This window comes from Heterodontus francisci, unplaced genomic scaffold (assembly GCF_036365525.1).
Source record: "Heterodontus francisci isolate sHetFra1 unplaced genomic scaffold, sHetFra1.hap1 HAP1_SCAFFOLD_87, whole genome shotgun sequence".
Taxonomy (NCBI): Eukaryota; Metazoa; Chordata; class Chondrichthyes; order Heterodontiformes; family Heterodontidae; genus Heterodontus; species Heterodontus francisci.
In genome coordinates this window covers 7,027,970-7,054,874 of record NW_027141936.1, presented here as the reverse complement: position 1 = coordinate 7,054,874, position 26,905 = coordinate 7,027,970, and the positions used below count along the sequence as shown (strand labels likewise).

Below are 26,905 nucleotides of genomic sequence, written 5' to 3'. Positions count from 1 at the left end.
TAGTCTGTAAAAGCTGGGATTGTCCTCCTTGGAGTAAAGGAGATTGAGGGGAGATTTGATACATGTATACAAGATGATGACCTGTTTGGATAAGGTAGACAGGAAAAGATGTTCCCATTAGCTTATGGTACAATGACTAGAGTTAAGATTGAGGGCAAGAGTTAAGGGGGATGTGATGAACAACATTTTTACACAACGAGTGGTAATGGCCTGGAAATCATTGCCTCCGAGGGTGGTGGAAGCAGAGAAGGTGAATTATTTCAAAAGGATATTGGATGAACACTTGATGTTAATAAACTTGCAGGAATATGGAGTCAGAGCTGGGGAATGAGACTGGCTGGATTTATCGACAAAGAGCTGGCATGGACTCGATGAGCAGAATGGCCTAATTCTGTGCTGAAATGACTATGACTCTACGACTCTCTGACAGGGGAATACTATTACTACTTTTAGTTTAGTTTAGAGATACAGCACTGAAACAGGCCCTTCGGCCCACCGAGTCTGTGCGGACCATCAACCACCCGTTTATACTAATCCTACACTAATTCCATATTCCTACCACATCCCCACCTGTCCCTATGTTTCCTTACCACCTACCTATACTACGGGCAATTGCTAATGGCCAATTTACCGATCAACCTGCAAGTCTTTGGCATGTGGGTAGAAACCGGAGCACCCGGAGGAAACCCACGCAAACACAGGGAGAACTAGCAAACTCCACACAGGCAGTACCTAGAATTGAACCCGGGTCACTGGAGCTGTGAGGCTGCGGTGCCAACCACTGCACCACTGTGCCGCCCTATACTGGGAAAGTTTATAATGGACTGGGCAGTATCACCCTGGAGAACCCCGTGATGTAAGTGAAATGTTTGATGCCCCAGAACGTGGTTAACAAATGTCCTTCACAAACAGAATAAATCAGTTCAGTCCCACTGACAATTCTGGAGTCATTCACAATGGGGAGTAATTTCTCCTCGTATTCTCTACATAGGACAGCAGTCAGGCTTTTCACTGTGTCCACCACCTCCATGTTGAAAGTCTTGTCAGGGTTAGGTGAGATAAGACACGTTGCCTGGGCGACAGATTTCTTCAATTGTGTTGCTGCTTCTCTGCTCTCTTCAGTCCAACCAGGTTAAATCTGGTCATCATCACCATTAGTTAGTTCATAAAGAGGAGTCACAGTCTCTGTAAATCGAGGGATGAGGGTCCACTGATACCCCACCAGCCTGAGGATAGGACACAGGGCAGGACTTTGAGGTGAACAGGGGTAGACACTGGATGGTCTCGACCTGACGCTGGTGTGGGCTGATGCAGGATGATCTGATCTGGGCACGTAGAAAGGTGACACGGTCTTGCACCAGCTGGGCCTTACGTGGATGTTCTTTTAGTCCAGCTCCCAAAGTCACTGCAGTAGTTCCTGTAAAAGGGTTAAATGTGTGGACACGGTGATGAGAAGATCATCGACATATTGCAGCGAGCAGGAAGACTGTGAAAAGCTCAGAAGGGACCCGGCTACACGTTTGTTGAAAATAGCGGGGTTATTGTGGAACCCCTTGTGACAGACATGTCCAGGAGTACCTCTGGTCCTCAGAAGTGAATGTGAATTTAATTTGTTTCTCTAGTTTTACTGGGATACTACAATAAACATTAGAGATATCCAGGGTAGAGAAGACAGCCCTGCCACTCAGAATCCGGGAGAGTAGGGTGGGTGTCTATCAGACAACCGGGTTCACGCAGGGTTGACTGAATTGAGTTTGTGGTGGTCAATAGTCAGTCACCAGCTGCCATCCGGCTTTCCAACCAGTCAAATCGGGCAGATAGAAGGGAACATGGCTTCGTGAACTACACCCTGGTATAACAATGACATGATATTGTCTGGAATGCATGACATAATTTCAGCTCGGTAAGAATACTGCTTCATGGATCATGCAATGGTCAGTTAATTTCTTCAGGTCTGCTCATGTTTGCACAGTTATCTTTATGGGTTGTGGATACACTCGACACGGACTCGAGAATCACCTGTACCTCAGGGTGATCAGAGCTGTCTGGTTCCCACTCCTCTGATATTTTAATCATGAATATTGAGGGTGCACTGGACACCAGAGTAGGGGTATGTTTTAATGTTCTACAATATACAAATATAGGGATAATCAATTACTGCTGATAACCTTTGAGCACATTACTGCCCAGTAGTCCCTGTCCATTATGCAGGATCATATAAAAGGGAGGCAGGACTTTGACATGAGCTGTGTTCCCTCTCCTACACCAATGTAAGATCTGATCCAGGGTCACAGATTAACCAAAAGGAGGTCGAAGGGGCACAAGCAGTTTATTGAGGAGTAACAGTTCAAATACAGCACAAAATCAGAATAGACATAGTGGACATACGGCCTGTGGCAGGTGAGAAAGGCTTTCTGGCTATGGATCAAATGTAAGAAGCTATTAGTAAAGACGTTATAGCAGGACACACAGAATAATTCAAGGTGATCAGGCAGAGTCAACATGCTTTTGTGAAATGGAAACCATGTTTAACCAATTTATTGAAGTTCTTTGAAGAAGTAACAGGTGCTGTGGATAAAGGGGAACTGGTGGATGTACTATACTTAGATTTCCAGAAGGGATTTCATAATGTGCCACATCAAAGTTCATTGCGGAATATAAAAGCTCATGGTGTAGGGGGCAACCTATTGGCTTGGATAGAAGATTGGCTAGCTAACAGGAAACAGAGAGTAAGCTTAAATGGATCATTTTCTGTTTGGCAAGATGTAACGAGTGGTGTGTCACAGGGATCAGTGCGGGTGCCTTAGCTCTTTACAATTTATATAAATCACTTGGATGAAGGGGCCAAAGGTATGTTTGCTAAATTTGCTGATGACAGAAACGTCGGTCAGACAGTATGTTGTGACGTGGACACAAGTGAACCACAAAGGGGTAGATAGATTGAGTGATTGGGCAAAGATCTGGTAAATGGAGTATAATGTGGGAAAATATGAAATTGTCCATTTTGGCAGGAAGAATAAAAATTAAGCATATAATCACAATGGTGAGAGATTTCAGAGCTCTACCATCCAGGGGGAACTGAGAGTCCTTGTGCATGAATTGTAAAAGGTTAATATGTAGGTATTGCAAGTCATTAGGAAAACTAATAGAATGTTATCGTCCAATGCAGGAGGAATTGAATACAAATGTAGAAAGGTTATGTTTCAGTTATATAGGGAGACCACTTCTGGAATACTGTGTACAGTATTGATCTCCTCATTTAAGGACAGGTGGAAATGCATTCGAAGCAGTTCAGAGATGGTTTACTAGACTAATGCCTGGAATGGGGGTGTTGTCTAATGAGGAAAGGCTGGACAGGCTAGGCTTATGTCAGCTGGAGTTTAGAAGAGTAAGAGGCGACTTGATTGAAACTTATAAGATTCTGAGTGTGGGACAGAGCAAATGAGGCCGACAGAGAGAGAAAGAACGAGAGAGAGAGAGCTCAATTCAGCTGCTGCTAAAAACCTCATCCATGCCTTTTTTTATCTCGAGACTTGACTATTCTAACACACTCCTGGCTGGTCTCCCACATCCTGCTCTCTGTAACCTGTGGTCATCCAAAACTCTGCTGCCATCTTCTAATTTGCACCAAATTCTGTTCACCCAACATCCCTGTGCTGACTGACCGACATTGGCTCATGGTCCAGTAACACCTCAATTTTAATATTCTCACTCATGTGATCAAATCCCTCCATGTCCTCACCCCTCTGATTATCCCAATCCCCTGTTCATTTCCAATGTTCCTGAAACTTGTTCCTCTTAAAAATCTTTTTTCCAATTCCGGCTTAAAAGTGAGTTTCTTTCCCTCTGCCTCTCTTCATATAACATAGAACATAGAGCATAGAACAGTACAGCACAGTACAGGCCCTTCGGCCCACGATGTTGTGCCGAACCTTTAACCTACTCTAAGATCAAACTAACTACCTACCCTTCATTCTCCTATCATCCATGTACCGATCCAAGAGTCGCTTAAATTTCCCTAATGTATCTGCTTCTACTACCACCACTGGCAGCGCATTCCACGCACCCACCACTCTCTGTGTAAAGAACCTACCTCTGACATCTCCCTGAAACCTTCCTACAGTCACCTTAAAATTATGCCCACTAGTGATAGCCCTTTCCACCTGGGAAAAAGTCTCTGACTATCCACTCTATCTCTGCCTCTCATCATCTTGTACCCCTCTATCAAGTCACCTCTCATCCTTCTTCGCTCCAATGAGAAAAGCCCTAGCTCCCTCAATCTTTCTTCATAAGACATGCCCTCCAGTCCAGGCAGCATCCTGGTAAATCTCCTCTGCACCCTCTCTAAAGCATCCATACCCTTCCTATAATGAGGCGACCAGAACTGAACACAATATTCCAAGTGTGGTCGAACCAGGGCCTTATAGAGCTGCAGCATAACCTCGCAGCCCTTAAACTCAATCCCCCGTTAATGAAAGCCAACAAACCATACGCCTTCTTAACAACCCTATCAACTTGGGTGGCAACTTTGAGCGATCTCTGGACATGGACCCCAAGATCCCTCTGTTCCTCCACACTACCAAAAACCCTGTCTTTAAGCCTGTATTTTGCATTCAAATTCGACCTACCAAAATGAATCACTTCACACTTTTCCAGGTTGAACTCCATCTGCCACTTCTCAACCCAGCTCTGCATCCTGTCAATGTCCCGTTGCAACCGACAACAGCCTTCCACACTATCCACAACTCTAGCAACCTTCGTGTCATCGGCAAACTTGCTAACCCAGCCTTCCACTTCCTCATCCAAGTCATTTATAAAAATCACAAAGAGCAGAGGTCCCAGAACAGATCCCTGCAGAACACCACTGGTCACCGAGCTCCATGCTGAATACTTTCCATCTACTAACACCCTCTGTCTTCTATGGGCCAGACAATTTTGTATCCAGACAGCCGCAGTGTGGTCTTCCTGACCACACATTTCATCTCTCCTGCTCCACTCATGCTGTGGAAGCTTGGATCCATAAAATGGTGTGAGCTGCACTGCCGGTCACATCCAGCACATTGTACAGGACACCCAGGCTGGCCGGGGTGCTCGTGTCGGTGTAACGTGTGTGTGTCTGTAGTGTGAGGAGAGGTCTGAATATGAAGTCGATCAGCCATTTCAGCAACTTTGATGTGCGTCTTTGATACTTGGTCCTTGCATGTATACTGACCACCTGTGTTAGTCACTCTCAGCTGAACATACATTCAGCAGCACGAGGATTCCCCTCTAGTGTTAGTTAAAAGGACCAGGCGTCCAACTTGCAGGTGAGGGGCTTTTGACTTACTTCTGTTATTACAAAGTTAGTGGAGGTGCTGTGGATGGTTTTCTGGAGGTTGTGTTATGAGCTGCTGCAGACATTCAGGGAGGAGAGAGGACTTGGTGACACAACTCTGTACGATGAATGGGGACTGTAGTTACAGTGTCTCTGCGTCTGCAACATGATCAACAAATGGAGCAGAAGCTGCAGAGAGAGTGAAAGCTCTGGAAAGAAAGAGGAGGAATGGCCTCTGCCCTACCCACCCTGGGTTTCCAAGAGCAAAAAGGGCAGTGGTCCTAATATTGAGCCCAGGGGAACACCACTGTATACTCCCATTGAGTCTGAACAACAACCTTTCACCACTTCTCTCTGTTTACTGTTCCTTAGCCAATGTTATATCCACACTTTCACTGTACCTTTAATCCATAGGGTACAGTTTTCCTAACCTGTCTATTGAATGTCACTTGATCGAACACCTTTTGAAAGTCCATATGTATAACTTCAATCACACCACCCTCATCAACCCTCTCCATTGTTTTATCAAAGAACTCCATCAAGTTTACCTCACCACCACCTCTCTCCACTCCTCCACTGTTGTTAAATTATCAGACTGCTTATCCGACATCCAGTACTGGATGAGCAGAAATTTCCTCCAATTAAATATTGGGAAGACTGAAGCCATTGTTTTCACTCCCCACTCCAACTCTGTTCCCTTGCTATTGATTCCATCCCTCTTCCTGGTGACAGTCTGAGATTCAGACAATATGTTTACAGCCTTGGTGTCACATTTCACCACAAAATGAGCTTTAACCTCATTTTCAGGGGATCATTACAACCGCCTATTGCCACCTCAGTAACATCGCCTGACTTCACCCCTGTGTCAGCCCATCTGCTGCTGAAACCTCATTCATGCCTTTGTCACCTCTCGATGTGACTGTTCCAACTCACTCCTGGCTGATCTCCCACATCTACTCTCTGTAAACTTGAGGTCATCCAAAACTCTGCTGCCCATGTCTTAGCTCACACCAAGTCCCGTTTATATGACACTGACCGACATTGGCTCCCAGTCAAGCAATATCTTGATTTTAAAATTCTCATCCTTGTTGTCATATCTCTCAATAGCCTCGCCCCTCCCTATCTCTGTAATCTCCTCCAGCTCCAGAACCCATCGAGACATCTGTGCTCCTCTAATTCTGGTCTCTTTTGCATCCGTTAATTAAATCACTGCACCACTGGCGACCGTGCCTTCAGCTGCCGGGGCCCAAGCTGCAGTATCCTCCATACACATCTCCGCCTCTGCACCTCTCCATCTCACTTTCCTCCTTTAAGACATTCCTTGTAACCTTCCTCTTTGGCTAAGCTGTTGGTCCTTTGACCTAATATCTCCTGTTGTATCTCAGTTCGCACTTTGCTTCATAATGCTCCTGTGAAGCACCTTGGGATGTTTTATAACATTAAAGGCAATATCTAAATATAAATTGTTGTTGTTGTTGTTGTTTGCCAGACATCAATAGTCTTTAGCATATCCAGGTTGCTAACCATTTACTATCCAATATTTTTACAAGCAACAAGTATTTTTCTCTTGGGTTGTCACGTCTACAAATGTCCCCAGTCGTGACACTAGTCTGACTGGTCAGTAATTACAGCATTTATCGCATATCTCCTTTTTTAAACAGGATGTAAGATTTACAATCCTCCAATCCTCTGTCATCACACCCATATCCAAGGAGGATTGGAAGATTCTGGCCAGTGCCTCTGCTATTTCCACTATTCCTTCCCTCAGAAACCCCCATACATCCATTCAGACTGGGTAAGAGTTCCAGTTTATTGTGGTACAAAAAGGTGATGGATTGAAAGGTGTTAACTGAAACTGTTTGTTCAGTGACTGTAATTAATGTCAGTCTCCATGGACCGAATTGTGTCACAGGAGGGTTTCCCTCTCCTATTAATATGGGACTCCTTTCGATGTGTTATCCCATACTGTCAGCGGGAGCATCACGCCAGGCACTCACAGGGATCAGCGGCTCCAGAGAGAGGGAGAGGATAGATCAGAATCTGAGAACAATGGATCAGAGTCTGAGAACAATGGGTCAGAATCTGAGAACAATGGGTCAGAATCTGAGAACAATGGGTCAGAGTCTGAGAACAATGGGTCAGAATCTGAGAACAATGGGTCAGAGTCTGAGAACAATGGGTCAGAATCTGAGAACAATGGGTCAGAATCTGAGAACAATAGATTGGAATGTTACAACAATGAGCAAGAGTTTATCCTCAGAACTTCACGATCTTTCTACACATTATGATCGGTTCTCATTAAACTTTCGCATCGACCTCGCACTTCGGATTGCTCAATACATTTATTATCCCATCCTCGGTATTGTTGGTGTCCCTGGTTAGTATCTGTTTCCAGGTATTTATTCTGAAAACCATGTTTAACTGTATTACTGTTCCTGTAATTTACTCTCACCGCCTTGCTGCTGTTGTTAATCCCGGTGAATATCTCCAGTAATTACCTTGATTAACCATGTTTAACTGCATTACTGCTCCTGTAATTTTCTCTACCCTCCTTTCTGCTGTTGTTATTTCTGCTGAATCTCTATCTCCAGAAATCAGCTGTGTAAACCACTGCTAACGGTATTTCAGTTCTTGTAATTTACTCTCTCCTCTTTGCTGCTGATACTGTCTCTATTTCCAGCTAGGAGATCTGTAAACCCTGTTTACTGAAATACTGTTCTGGAACGTAAATTGTGGGAAGAGAGAAGACAGTGTCATTGGTCCATTGGTCTCCATCACAAACTCCATCCCCTATCTGTGAACCACATACCCGATCCTGAGGCTGAACCAGACAGTTTACAACCTCTGTGTTCTATTTTTACCTTACTTGAGTTCATCTCCAAATTCTCTCCATCACCAACCCTGTCTACTACCACCTGAGTAATATCACCCGTCTCCACTTCTGCCTCAGCCCATCTGCTGCATAAACCCTCATATGTGCCTTTGTTAAATCCACACTTGACGATTCCGAATCTCTCCTGGTCACCCTCCCAGTTATAAACCTCCATAAACCACAGCCCATCCAGAACTCTGCTGCCTGTATCCTAACTCACACCAAATCCCGATCACCCATCACCCCTGTGCTCACTGATCTACAATGGCTCCCGGTCTGGCAGCACCTTAATTTTAATATTCTCATTCTTGAGTCTGAATCCCTCCATGGCCTCACCACTCCATTAGTCCCATTCTCTTGTGCATTTCCCATATTTCTGCAAATAATATGCCTTCAATCTTTCCTCAATTCTCTTTTTAAAGTGAATTTCTTTCTCTCTGTATCTGTTCCTAGCCACGATTTTCAACTCCACAGAACCCACTGTTGCTCAGGGCGCAGAAGATGGGACCCATAAAATGATGCGAACCACACAGCCGGCCACTTCTAGTGTGGTCAGCACAGTGTCCCATGGTGGGCAGTACACTTGTGTGGTCAGCACAGTGCCCAATGGTGGACAATGCTCTAGTATGGTCAGCACAGTGCCCCATGCTGGACAGGGCTCTAGTATGGTCAGCACAATGCCCCATGCTGGACAGGGCTCTAGTATGGTCAGCACAATGCCCCATGCTGGACAGGGCTCTAGTATGGTCAGCACAATGCCCCATGCTGGACAATGCTCTAATATGGGAAGCACAATGCCCCATGCTGGTCAGGGCTCGAGTATGGTCAGCACAATGCCCATGCTGGACAATGCTCTAGTATGGTCAGCACAATGCCCCATGCTAGATAGAGCTCTAGTATGGTCAGCAAAGTGCCCCATGCTGGACAGAGCTCTAGTATTATCAGCACAATGCCCCATGCTGGACAGAGCTCTAGTATGGTCAGCACAATGCCCCATGCTGGACAGAACTCTAATATGGTCAGCAAACTGCCCCATGCTGGACAGGGCTCTAGTATGGTCAGCACAATGCCCCATGCTGGACAGAGCTCGAGTATGGTCAGCACAATGCCCCATGCTGGACAGGGCTCTAGTGTGGTCAGCACAGTGCCCCATGCTGGACAGGGCTCTAGTATGGTCAGCACAATGCCCCATGCTGGACAGGGCTCTAGTAGGGTCAGCACAATGCCCCATGCTGGACAGGGCTCTAGTGTGGTCAGCACAGTGCCACATGCTGGACAGAACTCTAGTATGGTCAGCACAATGTCCCATGCTGGACAGGGCTCTAGTGTGGTCAGCACAGTGCCCCATGCTGGACAGGGCTCTAGTATGATCAGCACAATGCCCCATGCTGGACAGGGCTCTAGTGTGGTCAGCACAGTGCCCCATGCTGGACAGGGCTCTAGTATGGTCAGCACAATGCCCCATGCTGGACAGGGCTCTAGTGTGGTCAGCACAGTGCCCCATGCTGGACAGAAATCTAGTATGGTCAGCACAGTGCCCCATGCTGGACAGGGCTCTAGTGTGGTCAGCACAGTGCCTCATGCTGGACAGAGCTCTAGTATGGTCAGCACAATGCCCCATGCTGGACAGGGCTCTACTATGGTCAGCAAAATGCCCCATGCTGGACAGAGCTCTAGCATGGTCAGCACAATGCCCCATGCTGGACAGAGCTCTAGTATGGTCAGCACAATGCCCCATGCTGGACAGGGCTCTAGTATGGTCAGCGCAATGCCCCATGCTGGTCAGGGCTCTAGTATGGTCAGCACAATGCCCCATGCTGGACAGAGCTCTAGTATGGTCAGCACAATGCCCCATGCTGGACAGGGCTCTAGTATGGTCAGCACAGTGCCCCATGCTGGACAGAGCTCGAGTACGGTCAGCACAATGCCCCATGCAGGCCAGGGCTCTAGTATGGTCAGCACAGTGCCCCATGCTGGACAGAGCTCTAGTATGGTCAGCACAATGCCCCATGCTGGACAGGGCTCTAGTATGGTCAGCACAGTGCCCCATGCTGGACAGGGCTCTTGTATGGTCAGCACAGTGCCCCATGCTGGACAGGGCTCTAGTATGGTCAGCACAGTGCCCCATGCTGGACAGAGCTCTAGTATGGTCAGCACAATGCCCCATGCTGCACAGGGCTCCAGTATGGTCAGCACAGTGCCCCATGCTGGACAGAGCTCTAGTATGGTCAGCAAAATGCCCCATGCTGGACAGAGCTCTAGTATGGTCAGCACAATGCCCCATGCTGGACAGGGCTCTAGTATGGTCAGCACAATGCCCCATGCTGGACAGGGCTTTAGTATGGTCAGCACAATGCCCCATGCTGGACAGAGCTCTAGTATGGTCAGCACAATGCCCCATGCTGGACAGAGCTCTAGTATGGTCAGCACAATGCCCCATGCTGGACAGGGCTCCAGTATGGTCACCACAATGCCCCATGCTGGACAGGGCTCTAGTGTGGTCAGCACAATGCCCCATGCTGGACAGGGCCCGAGTATGGTCAGCACAATGCCCCATGCTGGACAGGTCTCTAGTATGGTCAGCACAATGCCCCATGCTGGACAGGGCTCTTGTATGGTCAGCACAATGCCCCATGCTGGACAAGGCTCTAGTATGGTCAGCACAATGCCCCATGCTGGACAGGGCTCTAGTATGGTCAGCACAATGCCCCATGCTGGACAGGGCTCTAGTATGGTCAGCACAATGCCCCATGCTGGACAGGGCTCTAGTATTACCAGCACAATGCCCCATGCTGGACAGGACTCTAGTGTGGTCAGCTCAATGCCCCATGCTGGGCAGGGCTCTAGTATTATCAGCACAGTGCCCCATGCTGGACAGAGCTCTAGTATTATCAGCACAATGCCCCATGCTGGACAGGGCTCTAGTATTACCAGCACAATGCCCCATGCTGGACAGGGCTCTAGTGTGGTCAGCACAGTGCCCCATGCTGGACAGAGCTCTAGTATTATCAGCACAATGCCCCATGCTGGACAGGGCTCTAGTGTGGTCAGCACAGTGCCCCATGCTGGACAGGGCTCTAGTATTACCAGCACAATGCCCCATGCTGGACAGGACTCTAGTGTGGTCAGCACAATGCCCCATGCTGGACAGGACTCTAGTATTATCAGCACAATGCCCCATGCTGGACAGGGCTCTAGTATTATCAGCTCAATGACCCATGCTGGACAGGGCTCTAGTATGGTCAGCACAATGCCCCATGCTGTACAGGGCTCTAGTATGGTCAGCACAATGCCCCATGCTGGACAGGGCTCTAGTATGGTCAGCACAATGCCCCATGCTGGACAGGGCTCTAGTATTATCAGCACAGTGCCCCATGCTGGACAGGGCTCTAGTATGGTCAGCACAATGCCCCATGCTGGACAGGGCTCTAGTATTATCAGCACAGTGCCCCATGCTGGACAGGGCTCTAGTATTATCAGCACAGTGCCCCATGCTGGACAGAGCTCTAGTATGGTCAGCACAGTGCCCCATGCTGGACAGGGCTCTAGTATGGTCAGCACAGTGCCCATGCTGGAATGGGCTCTAGTATTATCAGCAAAGTGCCCCATGCTGGACAGGGCTCTAGTATGGTCAGCACAATGCCCCATGCTGGACAGGGCTCTAGTATGGTCAGCACAGTGCCCCATGCTGGACAGGGCTCTAGTGTGGTCAGCACAGTGCCCCATGCTGGAAAGGGCTCTATTGTGGTCAGCACAATGCCCCATTCTGGGCAGGGCTCTAGTGTGGTCAGCCCAGTGCCCCATGCTGGACAGGGCTCGAGTATTATCAGCACAATGCCCCATGCTGGACAGAGCTCTAGTGTGGTCAGCACAGTGCCCCATGCTGGACAGGGCTCTAGTATTATCAGCACAGTGCCCCATGCTGGACAGGGCTCTAGTATGGTCAGCACAATGCCCCATGCTGGACAGGGCTCTAGTATGGTCAGCACAATGCCCCATGCTGGACAGGGCTCTAGTATGGTCAGCACAGTGCCCCATGCTGGACAGGGCTCTAGTGTGGTCAGCACAGTGCCCCATGCTGGAAAGGGCTCTATTGTGGTCAGCACAATGCCCCATACTGGACAGGGCTCTAGTGTGGTCAGCCCAGTGCCCCATGCTGGACAGGGCTCGAGTATTATCAGCACAATGCCCCATGCTGGACAGAGCTCTAGTGTGGTCCGCACAGTGCCCCATGCTGGACAGGGCTCTAGTGTGGTCAGCACAATGCCCCATGCTGGACAGGGCTTTAGTATGGTCAGCACAGTGCCCCATGCTGGACAGGGCTCTAGTATGGTCAGCACTGTGCCTCATGCTGGACAGGGCTCTAGTATTATCAGCACAGAGCCCCATACTGGACAGGGCTCTAGAGTGGTCAGCACAATGCCCCATGCTGGACAGGGCTCGAGTGCGGTCAGCCCAGTGCGTCATGCTGGACAGGGCTCTAGTATTATCAGCACAGAGCCCCATGCTGGACAGGGCTCTAGTATGGTCAGCACAATGCCCCATGCTGGACAGGGCTTCAGTATGGTCAGCACAATGCCTCATGCTGGACAGGGATCTAGTATGGTCAGCACAGTGCCTCATGCTGGATAGGGCTCTAGTATGGTCAGCACAATGCCCCATGCTGGACAGGGCTCTAGTATGGTCAGCACAATGCCTCATGCTGGACAGGGCTCTAGTATGGTCAGCACAATGCCTCATGCTGGACAGGGCTCTGGTATGGTCAGCACAATGCCCCATGCTGGACAGAGCTCTAGTATGGTCAGCACAATGCCCCATGCTGGACAGGGCTCTAGTATGGTCAGCACAGTGCCCCATGCTGGACAGAGCTCTAGTACGGTCAGCACAATGCCCCATGCAGGCCAGGGCTCCAGTATGGTCAGCACAGTGCCCCATGCTGGACAGAGCTCTAGTATGGTCAGCACAATGCCCCATGCTGGACAGGGCTCTAGTATGGTCAGCACAGTGCCCCATGCTGGACAGGGCTCTTGTATGGTCAGCACAGTGCCCCATGCTGGACAGGGCTCTAGTATGGTCAGCACAGTGCCCCATGCTGGACAGAGCTCTAGTATGGTCAGCACAATGCCCCATGCTGGACAGGGCTCCAGTATGATCAGCACAGTGCCCCATGCTGGACAGAGCTCTAGTATGGTCAGCAAAATGCCCCATGCTGGACAGAGCTCTAGTATGGTCAGCACAATGCCCCATGCTGGACAGGGCTCTAGTATGGTCAGCACAATGCCCCATGCTGGACAGGGCTTTAGTATGGTCAGCACAATGCCCCATGCTGGACAGAGCTCTAGTATGGTCAGCACAATGCCCCATGCTGGACAGAGCTCTAGTATTGTCAGCACAATGCCCCATGCTGGACAGGGCTCCAGTATGGTCACCACAATGCCCCATGCTGGACAGGGCTCTAGTGTGGTCAGCACAATGCCCCATGCTGGACAGGGCCCGAGTATGGTCAGCACAAAACCCCATGCTGGACAGGTCTCTAGTATGGTCAGCACAATGCCCCATGCTGGACAGGGCTCTAGTATGGTCAGCACAATGCCCCATGCTGGACAAGGCTCTAGTATGGTCAGCACAATGCCCCATGCTGGACAGGGCTCTAGTATGGTCAGCACAATGCCCCATGCTGGACAGGGCTCTAGTATGGTCAGCACAATGCCCCATGCTGGACAGGGCTCTAGTATTACCAGCACAATGCCCCATGCTGGACAGGACTCTAGTGTGGTCAGCTCAATGCCCCATGCTGGACAGGGCTCTTGTATTATCAGCACAGTGCCCCATGCTGGACAGGGCTCTAGTATTACCAGCACAATGCCCCATGCTGGACAGGACTCTAGTGTGGTCAGCACAACGCCCCATGCTGGACAGGGCTCTAGTGTGGTAGCACAGTGCCCCATGCTGGACAGAGCTCTAGTATTATCAGCACAATGCCCCATGCTGGACAGGGCTCTAGTGTGGTCAGCACAGTGCCCCATGCTGGACAGGGCTCTAGTATTACCAGCACAATGCCCCCTGCTGGACAGGACTCTAGTGTGGTACGCACAATGCCCCATGCTGGACAGGGCTCTAGTATGGTCAGCACAGTGCCCCATGCTGGACAGGGCTCTAGTGTGGTCAGCACAGTGCCCCATGCTGGAAAGGGCTCTATTGTGGTCAGCACAATGCCCCATGCTGGACAGGGCTCTAGTGTGGTCAGCCCAGTGCCCCATGCTGGACAGGGCTCGAGTATTATCAGCACAATGCCCCATGCTGGACAGAGCTCTAGTGTGGTCCGCACAGTGCCCCATGCTGGACAGGGCTCTAGTGTGGTCAGCACAATGCCCCATGCTGGACAGGGCTTTAGTATGGTCAGCACAGTGCCCCATGCTGGACAGGGCTCTAGTATGGTCAGCACTGTGCCTCATGCTGGACAGGGCTCTAGTATTATCAGCACAGAGCCCCATACTGGACAGGGCTCTAGAGTGGTCAGCACAATGCCCCATGCTGGACAGGGCTCGAGTGCGGTCAGCCCAGTGCGTCATGCTGGACAGGGCTCTAGTATTATCAGCACAGAGCCCCATGCTGGACAGAGCTCTAGTATGGTCAGCACAATGCCCCATGCTGGACAGGGCTCTAGTATGGTCAGCACAGTGCCCCATGCTGGACAGGGCTCTTGTATGGTCAGCACAGTGCCCCATGCTGGACAGGGCTCTAGTATGGTCAGCACAGTGCCCCATGCTGGACAGAGCTCTAGTATGGTCAGCACAATGCCCCATGCTGGACAGGGCTCCAGTATGGTCAGCACAGTGCCCCATGCTGGACAGAGCTCTAGTATGGTCAGCAAAATGCCCCATGCTGGACAGAGCTCTAGTATGGTCAGCACAATGCCCCATGCTGGACAGGGCTCTAGTATGGTCAGCACAATGCCCCATGCTGGACAGGGCTTTAGTATGGTCAGCACAATGCCCCATGCTGGACAGAGCTCTAGTATGGTCAGCACAATGCCCCATGCTGGACAGAGCTCTAGTATGGTCAGCACAATGCCCCATGCTGGACAGGGCTCCAGTATGGTCACCACAATGCCCCATGCTGGACAGGGCTCTAGTGTGGTCAGCACAATGCCACATGCTGGACAGGGCCCGAGTATGGTCAGCACAATGCCCCATGCTGGACAGGTCTCTAGTATGGTCAGCACAATGCCCCATGCTGGACAGGGCTCTTGTATGGTCAGCACAATGCCCCATGCTGGATAAGGCTCTAGTATGGTCAGCACAATGCCCCATGCTGGACAGGGCTCTAGTATGGTCAGCACAATGCCCCATGCTGGACAGGGCTCTAGTATGGTCAGCACAATGCCCCATGCTGGACAGGGCTCTAGTATTACCAGCACAATGCCCCATGCTGGACAGGACTCTAGTGTGGTCAGCTCAATGACCCATGCTGGACAGGGCTCTAGTATTATCAGCACAGTGCCCCATGCTGGACAGAGCTCTAGTATTATCAGCACAATGCCCCATGCTGGACAGGGCTCTAGTATTACCAGCACAATGCCCCATGCTGGACAGGGCTCTAGTGTGGTCAGCACAGTGCCCCATGCTGGACAGAGCTCGAGTATTATCAGCACAATGCCCCATGCTGGACAGGGCTCTAGTGTGGTCAGCACAGTGCCCCATGCTGGACAGGGCTCTAGTATTACCAGCACAATGCCCCATGCTGGACAGGACTCTAGTGTGGTCAGCACAATGCCCCATGCTGGACAGGACTCTAGTGTGGTCAGCACAATGCCCCATGCTGGACAGGGCTCTAGTATTATCAGCTCAATGCCCCATGCTGGACAGGGCTCTAGGATGGTCAGCACAATGCCCCATGCTGTACAGGGCTCTAGTATGGTCAGCACAATGCCCCATGCTGGACAGGGCTCTAGTATTATCAGCACAGTGCCCCATGCTGGACAGGGCTCTAGTATGGTCAGCACAATGCCCCATGCTGGACAGGGCTCTAGTATTATCAGCACAGTGCCCCATGCTGGACAGGGCTCTAGTATTATCAGCACAGTGCCCCATGCTGGACAGAGCTCTAGCATGGTCAGCACAGTGCCCCATGCTGGACAGGGCTCTAGTATGGTCAGCACAGTGCCCCATGCTGGACAGGGCTCTAGTATTATCAGCACAGTGCCCCATGCTGGACAGGGCTCTAATATGGTCAGCACAGTGCCCCATGCTGGAAAGGGCTCTATTGTGGTCAGCACAATGCCCCATTCTGGACAGGGCTCTAGTATTATCAGCACAGTGCCCCATGCTGGACAGGGCTCTAGTATGGTCAGCACAGTGCCCCATGCTGGACAGGGCTCTAGTATGGTCAGCAGAGTGCCCCATGCTGGACAGAGCTCTAGTATGGTCAGCACAATGCCTCATGCTGGACAGGGCTCTAGTATGGTCAGCACAATGCCCCATGCTGGACAGAGCTCTAGTATGGTCAGCACAATGCCCCATGCTGGACAGGGCTCTAGTATGGTCAGCACAGTGCCCCATGCTGGACAGAGCTCTAGTACGGTCAGCACAATGCCCCATGCAGGCCAGGGCTCTAGTATGGTCAGCACAGTGCCCCATGCTGGACAGAGCTCTAGTATGGTCAGCACAATGCCCCATGCTGGACAGGGCTCTAGTATGGTCAGCACAGTGCCCCATGCTGGACAGCGCTCTTGTATGGTCAGCACAGTGCCCCATGCTGGACAGGGCTCTAGTATGGTCAGCACAGTGCCCCATGCTGGACAGAGCTCTAGCATGGTCAGCACAATGCCCCATGCTGGACAGGGCTCCAGTATGGTCAGCACAGTGCCCCATGCTGGACAGAGCTCTAGTATGGTCAGCAAAATGCCCCATGCTGGACAGAGCTCTAGTATGGTCAGCACAATGCCCCATGCTGGACAGGGCTCTAGTATGGTCAGCACAATGCCCCATGCTGGACAGGGCTTTAGTATGGTCAGCACAATGCCCCATGCTGGACAGAGCTCTAGTATGGTCAGCACAATGCCCCATGCTGGACAGAGCTCTAGTATGGTCAGCACAATGCCCCATGCTGGACAGGGCTCCAGTATGGTCACCACAATGCCCCATGCTGGACAGGGCTCTAGTGTGGTCAGCACAATGCCCCATGCTGGACAGGGCCCGAGTATGGTCAGCACAATGCCCCATGCTGGACAGGTCTCTAGTATGGTCAGCACAATGCCCCATGCTGGACAGGGCTCTTGTATGGTCAGCACAATGCCCCATGCTGGACAAGGCTCTAGTATGGTCAGCACAATGCCCCATGCTGGACAGGGCTCTAGTATGGTCAGCACAATGCCCCATGCTGGACAGGGCTCTAGTATGGTCAGCACAATGCCCCATGCTGGACAGGGCTCTAGTATGGCCAGCACAATGCCCCATGCTGGACAGGACTCTAGTGTGGTCAGCTCAATGCCCCATGCTGGACAGGGCTCTAGTATTATCAGCACAGTGCCCCATGCTGGATAGAGCTCTAGTATTACCAGCACAATGCCCCATGCTGGACAGGGCTCTAGTGTGGTCAGCACAGTGCCCCATGCTGGACAGAGCTCTAGTATTATCAGCACAATGCCCCATGCTGGACAGGGCTCTAGTGTGGTCAGCACAGTGCCCCATGCTGGACAGGGCTCTAGTATTACCAGCACAATGCCCCATGCTGGACAGGACTCTAGTGTGGTCAGCACAATGCCCCATGCTGGACAGGACTCTAGTGTGGTCAGCACAATGCCCCATGCTGGACAGGGCTCTAGTATTATCAGCTCAATGCCCCATGCTGGACAGGGCTCTAGTATGGTCAGCACAATGCCCCATGCTGTACAGGGCTCTAGTATGGTCAGCACAATGCCCCATGCTGGACAGGGCTCTAGTATTATCAGCACAGTGCCCCATGCTGGACAGGGCTCTAGTATGGTCAGCACAATGCCCCATGCTGGACAGGGCTCTAGTATTATCAGCACAGTGCCCCATGCTGGACAGGGCTCTAGTATGGTCAGCACAATGCCCCATGCTGGACAGAGCTCTAGTATGGTCAGCACAGTGCCCCATGCTGGACAGGGCTCTAGTATGGTCAGCACAGTGCCCCATGCTGGACAGGGCTCTAGTATTATCAGCACAGTGCCCCATGCTGGACAGGGCTCTAATATGGTCAGCACAATGCCCCATGCTGGACAGGGCTCTAGTATGGTCAGCACAATGCCCCATGCTGGACAGGGCTCTAGTATGGTCAGCACAGTGCCCCATGCTGGACAGGGCTCTAGTGTGGTCAGCTCAATGCCCCATGCTGGGCAGGGCTCTTGTATTATCAGCACAGTGCCCCATGCTGGACAGAGCTCTAGTATTATCAGCACAATGCCCCATGCTGGACAGGGCTCTAGTATTACCAGCACAATGCCCCATGCTGGACAGGGCTCTAGTGTGGTCAGCACAGTGCCCCATGCTGGACAGAGCTCTAGTATTATCAGCACAATGCCCCATGCTGGACAGGGCTCTAGTGTGGTCAGCACAGTGCCCCATGCTGGACAGGGCTCTAGTATTACCAGCACAATGCCCCATGCTGGACAGGACTCTAGTGTGGTCAGCACAATGCCCCATGCTGGACAGGACTCTAGTGTGGTCAGCACAATGCCCCATGCTGGACAGGGCTCTAGTATTATCAGCTCAATGACCCATGCTGGACAGGGCTCTAGTATGGTCAGCACAATGCCCCATGCTGGACAGAGCTCTAGTATGGTCAGCACAATGCCCCATGCTGGACAGAGCTCTAGTATGGTCAGCACAATGTCCCATGCTGGACAGAGCTCTAGTATGGTCAGCACAATGCCCCATGCTGGACAGGGCTCCAGTATGGTCACCACAATGCCCCATGCTGGACAGGGCTCTAGTGTGGTCAGCACAATGCCCCATGCTGGACAGGGCCCGAGTATGGTCAGCACAATGCCCCATGCTGGACAGGTCACTAGTATGTTCAGCACAATGCCCCATGCTGGACAGGGCTCTTGTATGGTCAGCACAATGCCCCATGCTGGACAAGGCTCTAGTATGGTCAGCACAATGCCCCATGCTGGACAGGGCTCTAGTATGGTCAGCACAATGCCCCATGCTGGACAGGGCTCTAGTATGGTCAGCACAATGCCCCATGCTGGACAGGGCTCTAGTATTACCAGCACAATGCCCCATGCTGGACAGGACTCTAGTGTGGTCAGCTCAATGCCCCATGCTGGGCAGGGCTCTAGTATTATCAGCACAGTGCCCCATGCTGGACAGAGCTCTAGTATTATCAGCACAATGCCCCATGCTGGACAGGGCTCTAGTATTACCAGCACAATGCCCCATGCTGGACAGGGCTCTAGTGTGGTCAGCACAGTGCCCCATGCTGGACAGAGCTCTAGTATTATCAGCACAATGCCCCATGCTGGACAGGGCTCTAGTGTGGTCAGCACAGTGCCCCATGCTGGACAGGGCTCTAGTATTACCAGCACAATGCCCCATGCTGGACAGGACTCTAGTGTGGTCAGCACAATGCCCCATGCTGGACAGGACTCTAGTGTGGTCAGCACAATGCCCCATGCTGGACAGGGCTCTAGTATTATCAGCTCAATGACCCATGCTGGACAGGGCTCTAGTATGGTCAGCACAATGCCCCATGCTGTACAGGGCTCTAGTATGGTCAGCACAATGCCCCATGCTGGACAGGGCTCTAGTATGGTCAGCACAATGCCCCATGCTGGACAGGGCTCTAGTATTATCAGCACAGTGCCCAATGCTGGACAGGGCTCTAGTATGGTCAGCACAATGCCCCATGCTGGACAGGGCTCTAGTATTATCAGCACAGTGCCCCATGCTGGACAGGGCTCTAGTATGGTCAGCACAGTGCCCCATGCTGGACAGGGCTCTAGTATGGTCAGCAGAGTGCCCCATGCTGGACAGAGCTCTAGTATGGTCAGCACAATGCCTCATGCTGGACAGGGCTCTAGTATGGTCAGCACAATGCCCCATGCTGGACAGAGCTCTAGTATGGTCAGCACAATGCCCCATGCTGGACAGGGCTCTAGTATGGTCAGCACAGTGCCCCATGCTGGACAGAGCTCTAGTACGGTCAGCACAATGCCCCATGCAGGCCAGGGCTCTAGTATGGTCAGCACAGTGCCCCATGCTGGACAGAGCTCTAGTATGGTCAGCACAATGCCCCATGCTGGACAGGGCTCTAGTATGGTCAGCACAGTGCCCCATGCTGGACAGCGCTCTTGTATGGTCAGCACAGTGCCCCATGCTGGACAGGGCTCTAGTATGGTCAGCACAGTGCCCCATGCTGGACAGAGCTCTAGCATGGTCAGCACAATGCCCCATGCTGGACAGGGCTCCAGTATGGTCAGCACAGTGCCCCATGCTGGACAGAGCTCTAGTATGGTCAGCAAAATGCCCCATGCTGGACAGAGCTCTAGTATGGTCAGCACAATGCCCCATGCTGGACAGGGCTCTAGTATGGTCAGCACAATGCCCCATGCTGGACAGGGCTTTAGTATGGTCAGCACAATGCCCCATGCTGGACAGAGCTCTAGTATGGTCAGCACAAAGCCCCATGCTGGACAGAGCTCTAGTATGGTCAGCACAATGCCCCATGCTGGACAGGGCTCCAGTATGGTCACCACAATGCCCCATGCTGGACAGGGCTCTAGTGTGGTCAGCACAATGCCCCATGCTGGACAGGGCCCGAGTATGGTCAGCACAATGCCCCATGCTGGACAGGTCTCTAGTATGGTCAGCACAATGCCCCATGCTGGACAGGGCTCTTGTATGGTCAGCACAATGCCCCATGCTGGACAAGGCTCTAGTATGGTCAGCACAATGCCCCATGCTGGACAGGGCTCTAGTATGGTCAGCACAATGCCCCATGCTGGACAGGGCTCTAGTATGGTCAGCACAATGCCCCATGCTGGACAGGGCTCTAGTATGGCCAGCACAATGCCCCATGCTGGACAGGACTCTAGTGTGGTCAGCTCAATGCCCCATGCTGGACAGGGCTCTAGTATTATCAGCACAGTGCCCCATGCTGGATAGAGCTCTAGTATTACCAGCACAATGCCCCATGCTGGACAGGGCTCTAGTGTGGTCAGCACAGTGCCCCATGCTGGACAGAGCTCTAGTATTATCAGCACAATGCCCCATGCTGGACAGGGCTCTAGTGTGGTCAGCACAGTGCCCCATGCTGGACAGGGCTCTAGTATTACCAGCACAATGCCCCATGCTGGACAGGACTCTAGTGTGGTCAGCACAATGCCCCATGCTGGACAGGACTCTAGTGTGGTCAGCACAATTCCCCATGCTGGACAGGGCTCTAGTATTATCAGCTCAATGCCCCATGCTGGACAGGGCTCTAGTATGGTCAGCACAATGCCCCATGCTGTACAGGGCTCTAGTATGGTCAGCACAATGCCCCATGCTGGACAGGGCTCTAGTATTATCAGCACAGTGCCCCATGCTGGACAGGGCTCTAGTATGGTCAGCACAATGCCCCATGCTGGACAGGGCTCTAGTATTATCAGCACAGTGCCCCATGCTGGACAGGGCTCTAGTATGGTCAGCACAATGCCCCATGCTGGACAGAGCTCTAGTATGGTCAGCACAGTGCCCCATGCTGGACAGGGCTCTAGTATGGTCAGCACAGTGCCCCATGCTGGACAGGGCTCTAGTATTATCAGCACAGTGCCCCATGCTGGACAGGGCTCTAATATGGTCAGCACAATGCCCCATGCTGGACAGGGCTCTAGTATGGTCAGCACAATGCCCCATGCTGGACAGGGCTCTAGTATGGTCAGCACAGTGCCCCATGCTGGACAGGGCTCTAGTGTGGTCAGCTCAATGCCCCATGCTGGGCAGGGCTCTAGTATTATCAGCACAGTGCCCCATGCTGGACAGAGCTCTAGTATTATCAGCACAATGCCCCATGCTGGACAGGGCTCTAGTATTACCAGCACAATGCCCCATGCTGGACAGGGCTCTAGTGTGGTCAGCACAGTGCCCCATGCTGGACAGAGCTCTAGTATTATCAGCACAATGCCCCATGCTGGACAGGGCTCTAGTGTGGTCAGCACAGTGCCCCATGCTGGACAGGGCTCTAGTATTACCAGCACAATGCCCCATGCTGGACAGGACTCTAGTGTGGTCAGCACAATGCCCCATGCTGGACAGGACTCTAGTGTGGTCAGCACAATGCCCCATGCTGGACAGGGCTCTAGTATTATCAGCTCAATGACCCATGCTGGACAGGGCTCTAGTATGGTCAGCACAATGCCCCATGCTGGACAGAGCTCTAGTATGGTCAGCACAATGCCCCATGCTGGACAGAGCTCTAGTATGGTCAGCACAATGTCCCATGCTGGACAGAGCTCTAGTATGGTCAGCACAATGCCCCATGCTGGACAGGGCTCCAGTATGGTCACCACAATGCCCCATGCTGGACAGGGCTCTAGTGTGGTCAGCACAATGCCCCATGCTGGACAGGGCCCGAGTATGGTCAGCACAATGCCCCATGCTGGACAGGTCTCTAGTATGGTCAGCACAATGCCCCATGCTGGACAGGGCTCTTGTATGGTCAGCACAATGCCCCATGCTGGACAAGGCTCTAGTATGTTCAGCACAATGCCCCATGCTGGACAGGGCTCTAGTATGGTCAGCACAATGCCCCATGCTGGACAGGGCTCTAGTATGGTCAGCACAATGCCCCATGCTGGACAGGGCTCTAGTATTACCAGCACAATGCCCCATGCTGGACAGGACTCTAGTGTGGTCAGCTCAATGCCCCATGCTGGGCAGGGCTCTAGTATTATCAGCACAGTGCCCCATGCTGGACAGAGCTCTAGTATTATCAGCACAATGCCCCATGCTGGACAGGGCTCTAGTATTACCAGCACAATGCCCCATGCTGGACAGGGCTCTAGTGTGGTCAGCACAGTGCCCCATGCTGGACAGAGCTCTAGTATTATCAGCACAATGCCCCATGCTGGACAGGGCTCTAGTGTGGTCAGCACAGTGCCCCATGCTGGACAGGGCTCTAGTATTACCAGCACAATGCCCCATGCTGGACAGGACTCTAGTGTGGTCAGCACAATGCCCCATGCTGGACATGACTCTAGTGTGGTCAGCACAATGCCCCATGCTGGACAGGGCTCTAGTATTATCAGCTCAATGACCCATGCTGGACAGGGCTCTAGTATGGTCAGCACAATGCCCCATGCTGTACAGGGCTCTAGTATGGTCAGCACAATGCCCCATGCTGGACAGGGCTCTAGTATGGTCAGCACAATGCCCCATGCTGGACAGGGCTCTAGTATTATCAGCACAGTGCCCAATGCTGGACAGGGCTCTAGTATGGTCAGCACAATGCCCCATGCTGGACAGGGCTCTAGTATTATCAGCACAGTGCCCCATGCTGGACAGGGCTCTAGTATTATCAGCACAGTGCCCCATGCTGGACAGAGTTCTAGTATGGTCAGCACAGTGCCCCATGCTGGACAGGGCTCTAGTATGGTCAGCACAGTGCCCATGCTGGAATGGGCTCTAGTATTATCAGCAAAGTGCCCCATGCTGGACAGAGCTCTAGTATGGTCAGCACAATGCCCTATGCTGGACAGGGCTCTAGTATGGTCAGCACAGTGCCCCATGCTGGACAGGGCTCTAGTGTGGTCAGCACAGTGCCCCATGCTGGAAAGGGCTCTATTGTGGTCAGCACAATGCCCCATTCTGGGCAGGGCTCTAGTGTGGTCAGCCCAGTGCCCCATGCTGGACAGGGCTCGAGTATTATCAGCACAATGCCCCATGCTGGACAGAGCTCTAGTGTGGTCAGCACAGTGCCCCATGCTGTACAGGGCTCTAGTATTATCAGCACAGTGCCCCATGCTGGACAGGGCTCTAGTATGGTCAGCACAATGCCCCATGCTGGACAGGGCTCTAGTATGGTCAGCACAATGCCCCATGCTGGACAGGGCTCTAGTATGGTCAGCACAGTGCCCCATGCTGGACAGGGCTCTAGTGTGGTCAGCACAGTGCCCCATGCTGGAAAGGGCTCTATTGTGGTCAGCACAATGCCCCATACTGGACAGGGCTCTAGTGTGGTCAGCCCAGTGCCCCATGCTGGACAGGGCTCGAGTATTATCAGCACAATGCCCCATGCTGGACAGAGCTCTAGTGTGGTTCGCACAGTGCCCCATGCTGGACAGGGATCTAGTGTGGTCAGCACAATGCCCCATGCTGGACAGGGCTTTAGTATGGTCAGCACAGTGCCCCATGCTGGACAGGGCTCTAGTATGGTCAGCACTGTGCCTCATGCTGGACAGGGCTCTAGTATTATCAGCACAGAGCCCCATACTGGACAGGGCTCTAGTGTGGTCAGCACAATGCCCCATGCTGGACAGGGCTCGAGTGCGGTCAGCCCAGTGCGTCATGCTGGACAGGGCTCTAGTATTATCAGCACAGAGCCCCATGCTGGACAGGGCTCTAGTATGGTCAGCACAATGCCCCATGCTGGACAGGGCTTCAGTATGGTCAGCACAATGCCTCATGCTGGACAGGGATCTAGTATGGTCAGCACAGTGCCTCATGCTGGATAGGGCTCTAGTATGGTCAGCACAATGCCCCATGCTGGACAGGGCTCTAGTATGGTCAGCACAATGCCTCATGCTGGACAGGGCTCTAGTATGGTCAGCACAATGCCTCATGCTGGACAGGGCTCTGGTATGGTCAGCACAATGCCCCATGCTGGACTGAGCTCTAGTATGGTCAGCACAATGCCCCATGCTGGACAGGGCTCTAGTATGGTCAGCACAGTGCCCCATGCTGGACAGAGCTCTAGTACGGTCAGCACAATGCCCCATGCAGGCCAGGGCTCTAGTATGGTCAGCACAGTGCCCCATGCTGGACAGAGCTCTAGTATGGTCAGCACAATGCCCCATGCTGGACAGGGCTCTAGTATGGTCAGCACAGTGCCCCATGCTGGACAGGGCTCTTGTATGGTCAGCACAGTGCCCCATGCTGGACAGGGCTCTAGTATGGTCAGCACAGTGCCCCATGCTGGACAGAGCTCTAGTATGGTCAGCACAATGCCCCATGCTGGACAGGGCTCCAGTATGGTCAGCACAGTGCCCCATGCTGGACAGAGCTCTAGTATGGTCAGCAAAATGCCCCATGCTGGACAGAGCTCTAGTATGGTCAGCACAATGCCCCATGCTGGACAGGGCTCTAGTATGGTCAGCACAATGCCCCATGCTGGACAGGGCTTTAGTATGGTCAGCACAATGCCCCATGCTGGACAGAGCTCTAGTATGGTCAGCACAATGCCCCATGCTGGACAGAGCTCTAGTATTGTCAGCACAATGCCCCATGCTGGACAGGGCTCCAGTATGGTCACCACAATGCCCCATGCTGGACAGGGCTCTAGTGTGGTCAGCACAATGCCCCATGCTGGACAGGGCCCGAGTATGGTCAGCACAAAACCCCATGCTGGACAGGTCTCTAGTATGGTCAGCACAATGCCCCATGCTGGACAGGGCTCTAGTATGGTCAGCACAATGCCCCATGCTGGACAAGGCTCTAGTATGGTCAGCACAATGCCCCATGCTGGACAGGGCTCTAGTATGGTCAGCACAATGCCCCATGCTGGACAGGGCTCTAGTGTGGTCAGCACAGTGCCCCATGCTGGAAAGGGCTCTATTGTGGTCAGCACAATGCCCCATACTGGACAGGGCTCTAGTGTGGTCAGCCCAGTGCCCCATGCTGGACAGGGCTCGAGTATTATCAGCACAATGCCCCATGCTGGACAGAGCTCTAGTGTGGTCCGCACAGTGCCCCATGCTGGACAGGGCTCTAGTGTGGTCAGCACAATGCCCCATGCTGGACAGGGCTTTAGTATGGTCAGCACAGTGCCCCATGCTGGACAGGGCTCTAGTATGGTCAGCACTGTGCCTCATGCTGGACAGGGCTCTAGTATTATCAGCACAGAGCCCCATACTGGACAGGGCTCTAGAGTGGTCAGCACAATGCCCCATGCTGGACAGGGCTCGAGTGCGGTCAGCCCAGTGCGTCATGCTGGACAGGGCTCTAGTATTATCAGCACAGAGCCCCATGCTGGACAGGGCTCTAGTATGGTCAGCACAATGCCCCATGCTGGACAGGGCTTCAGTATGGTCAGCACAATGCCTCATGCTGGACAGGGATCTAGTATGGTCAGCACAGTGCCTCATGCTGGATAGGGCTCTAGTATGGTCAGCACAATGCCCCATGCTGGACAGGGCTCTAGTATGGTCAGCACAATGCCTCATGCTGGACAGGGCTCTAGTATGGTCAGCACAATGCCTCATGCTGGACAGGGCTCTGGTATGGTCAGCACAATGCCCCATGCTGGACAGAGCTCTAGTATGGTCAGCACAATGCCCCATGCTGGACAGGGCTCTAGTATGGTCAGCACAGTGCCCCATGCTGGACAGAGCTCTAGTACGGTCAGCACAATGCCCCATGCAGGCCAGGGCTCTAGTATGGTCAGCACAGTGCCCCATGCTGGACAGAGCTCTAGTATGGTCAGCACAATGCCCCATGCTGGACAGGGCTCTAGTATGGTCAGCACAGTGCCCCATGCTGGACAGGGCTCTTGTA

General features: G+C 52.3%; 1 protein-coding gene across 1 annotated transcript in view; it reads left to right on the top strand.

The window, feature by feature from the left end:
- The window catches only part of LOC137365665 (probable G-protein coupled receptor 139), a gene marked incomplete at its 5' end in the record, with an annotated part of 305,010 nt that overhangs the window by 62,708 nt on the left and 215,397 nt on the right, over positions 1–26,905 (top strand). Inside the window, one exon of the mRNA XM_068028034.1 lies at positions 7,575–7,691. Coding sequence (XP_067884135.1) covers positions 7,575–7,691 — 117 coding nt within the window. The remainder of the gene's footprint in view (positions 1–7,574; positions 7,692–26,905) is intronic.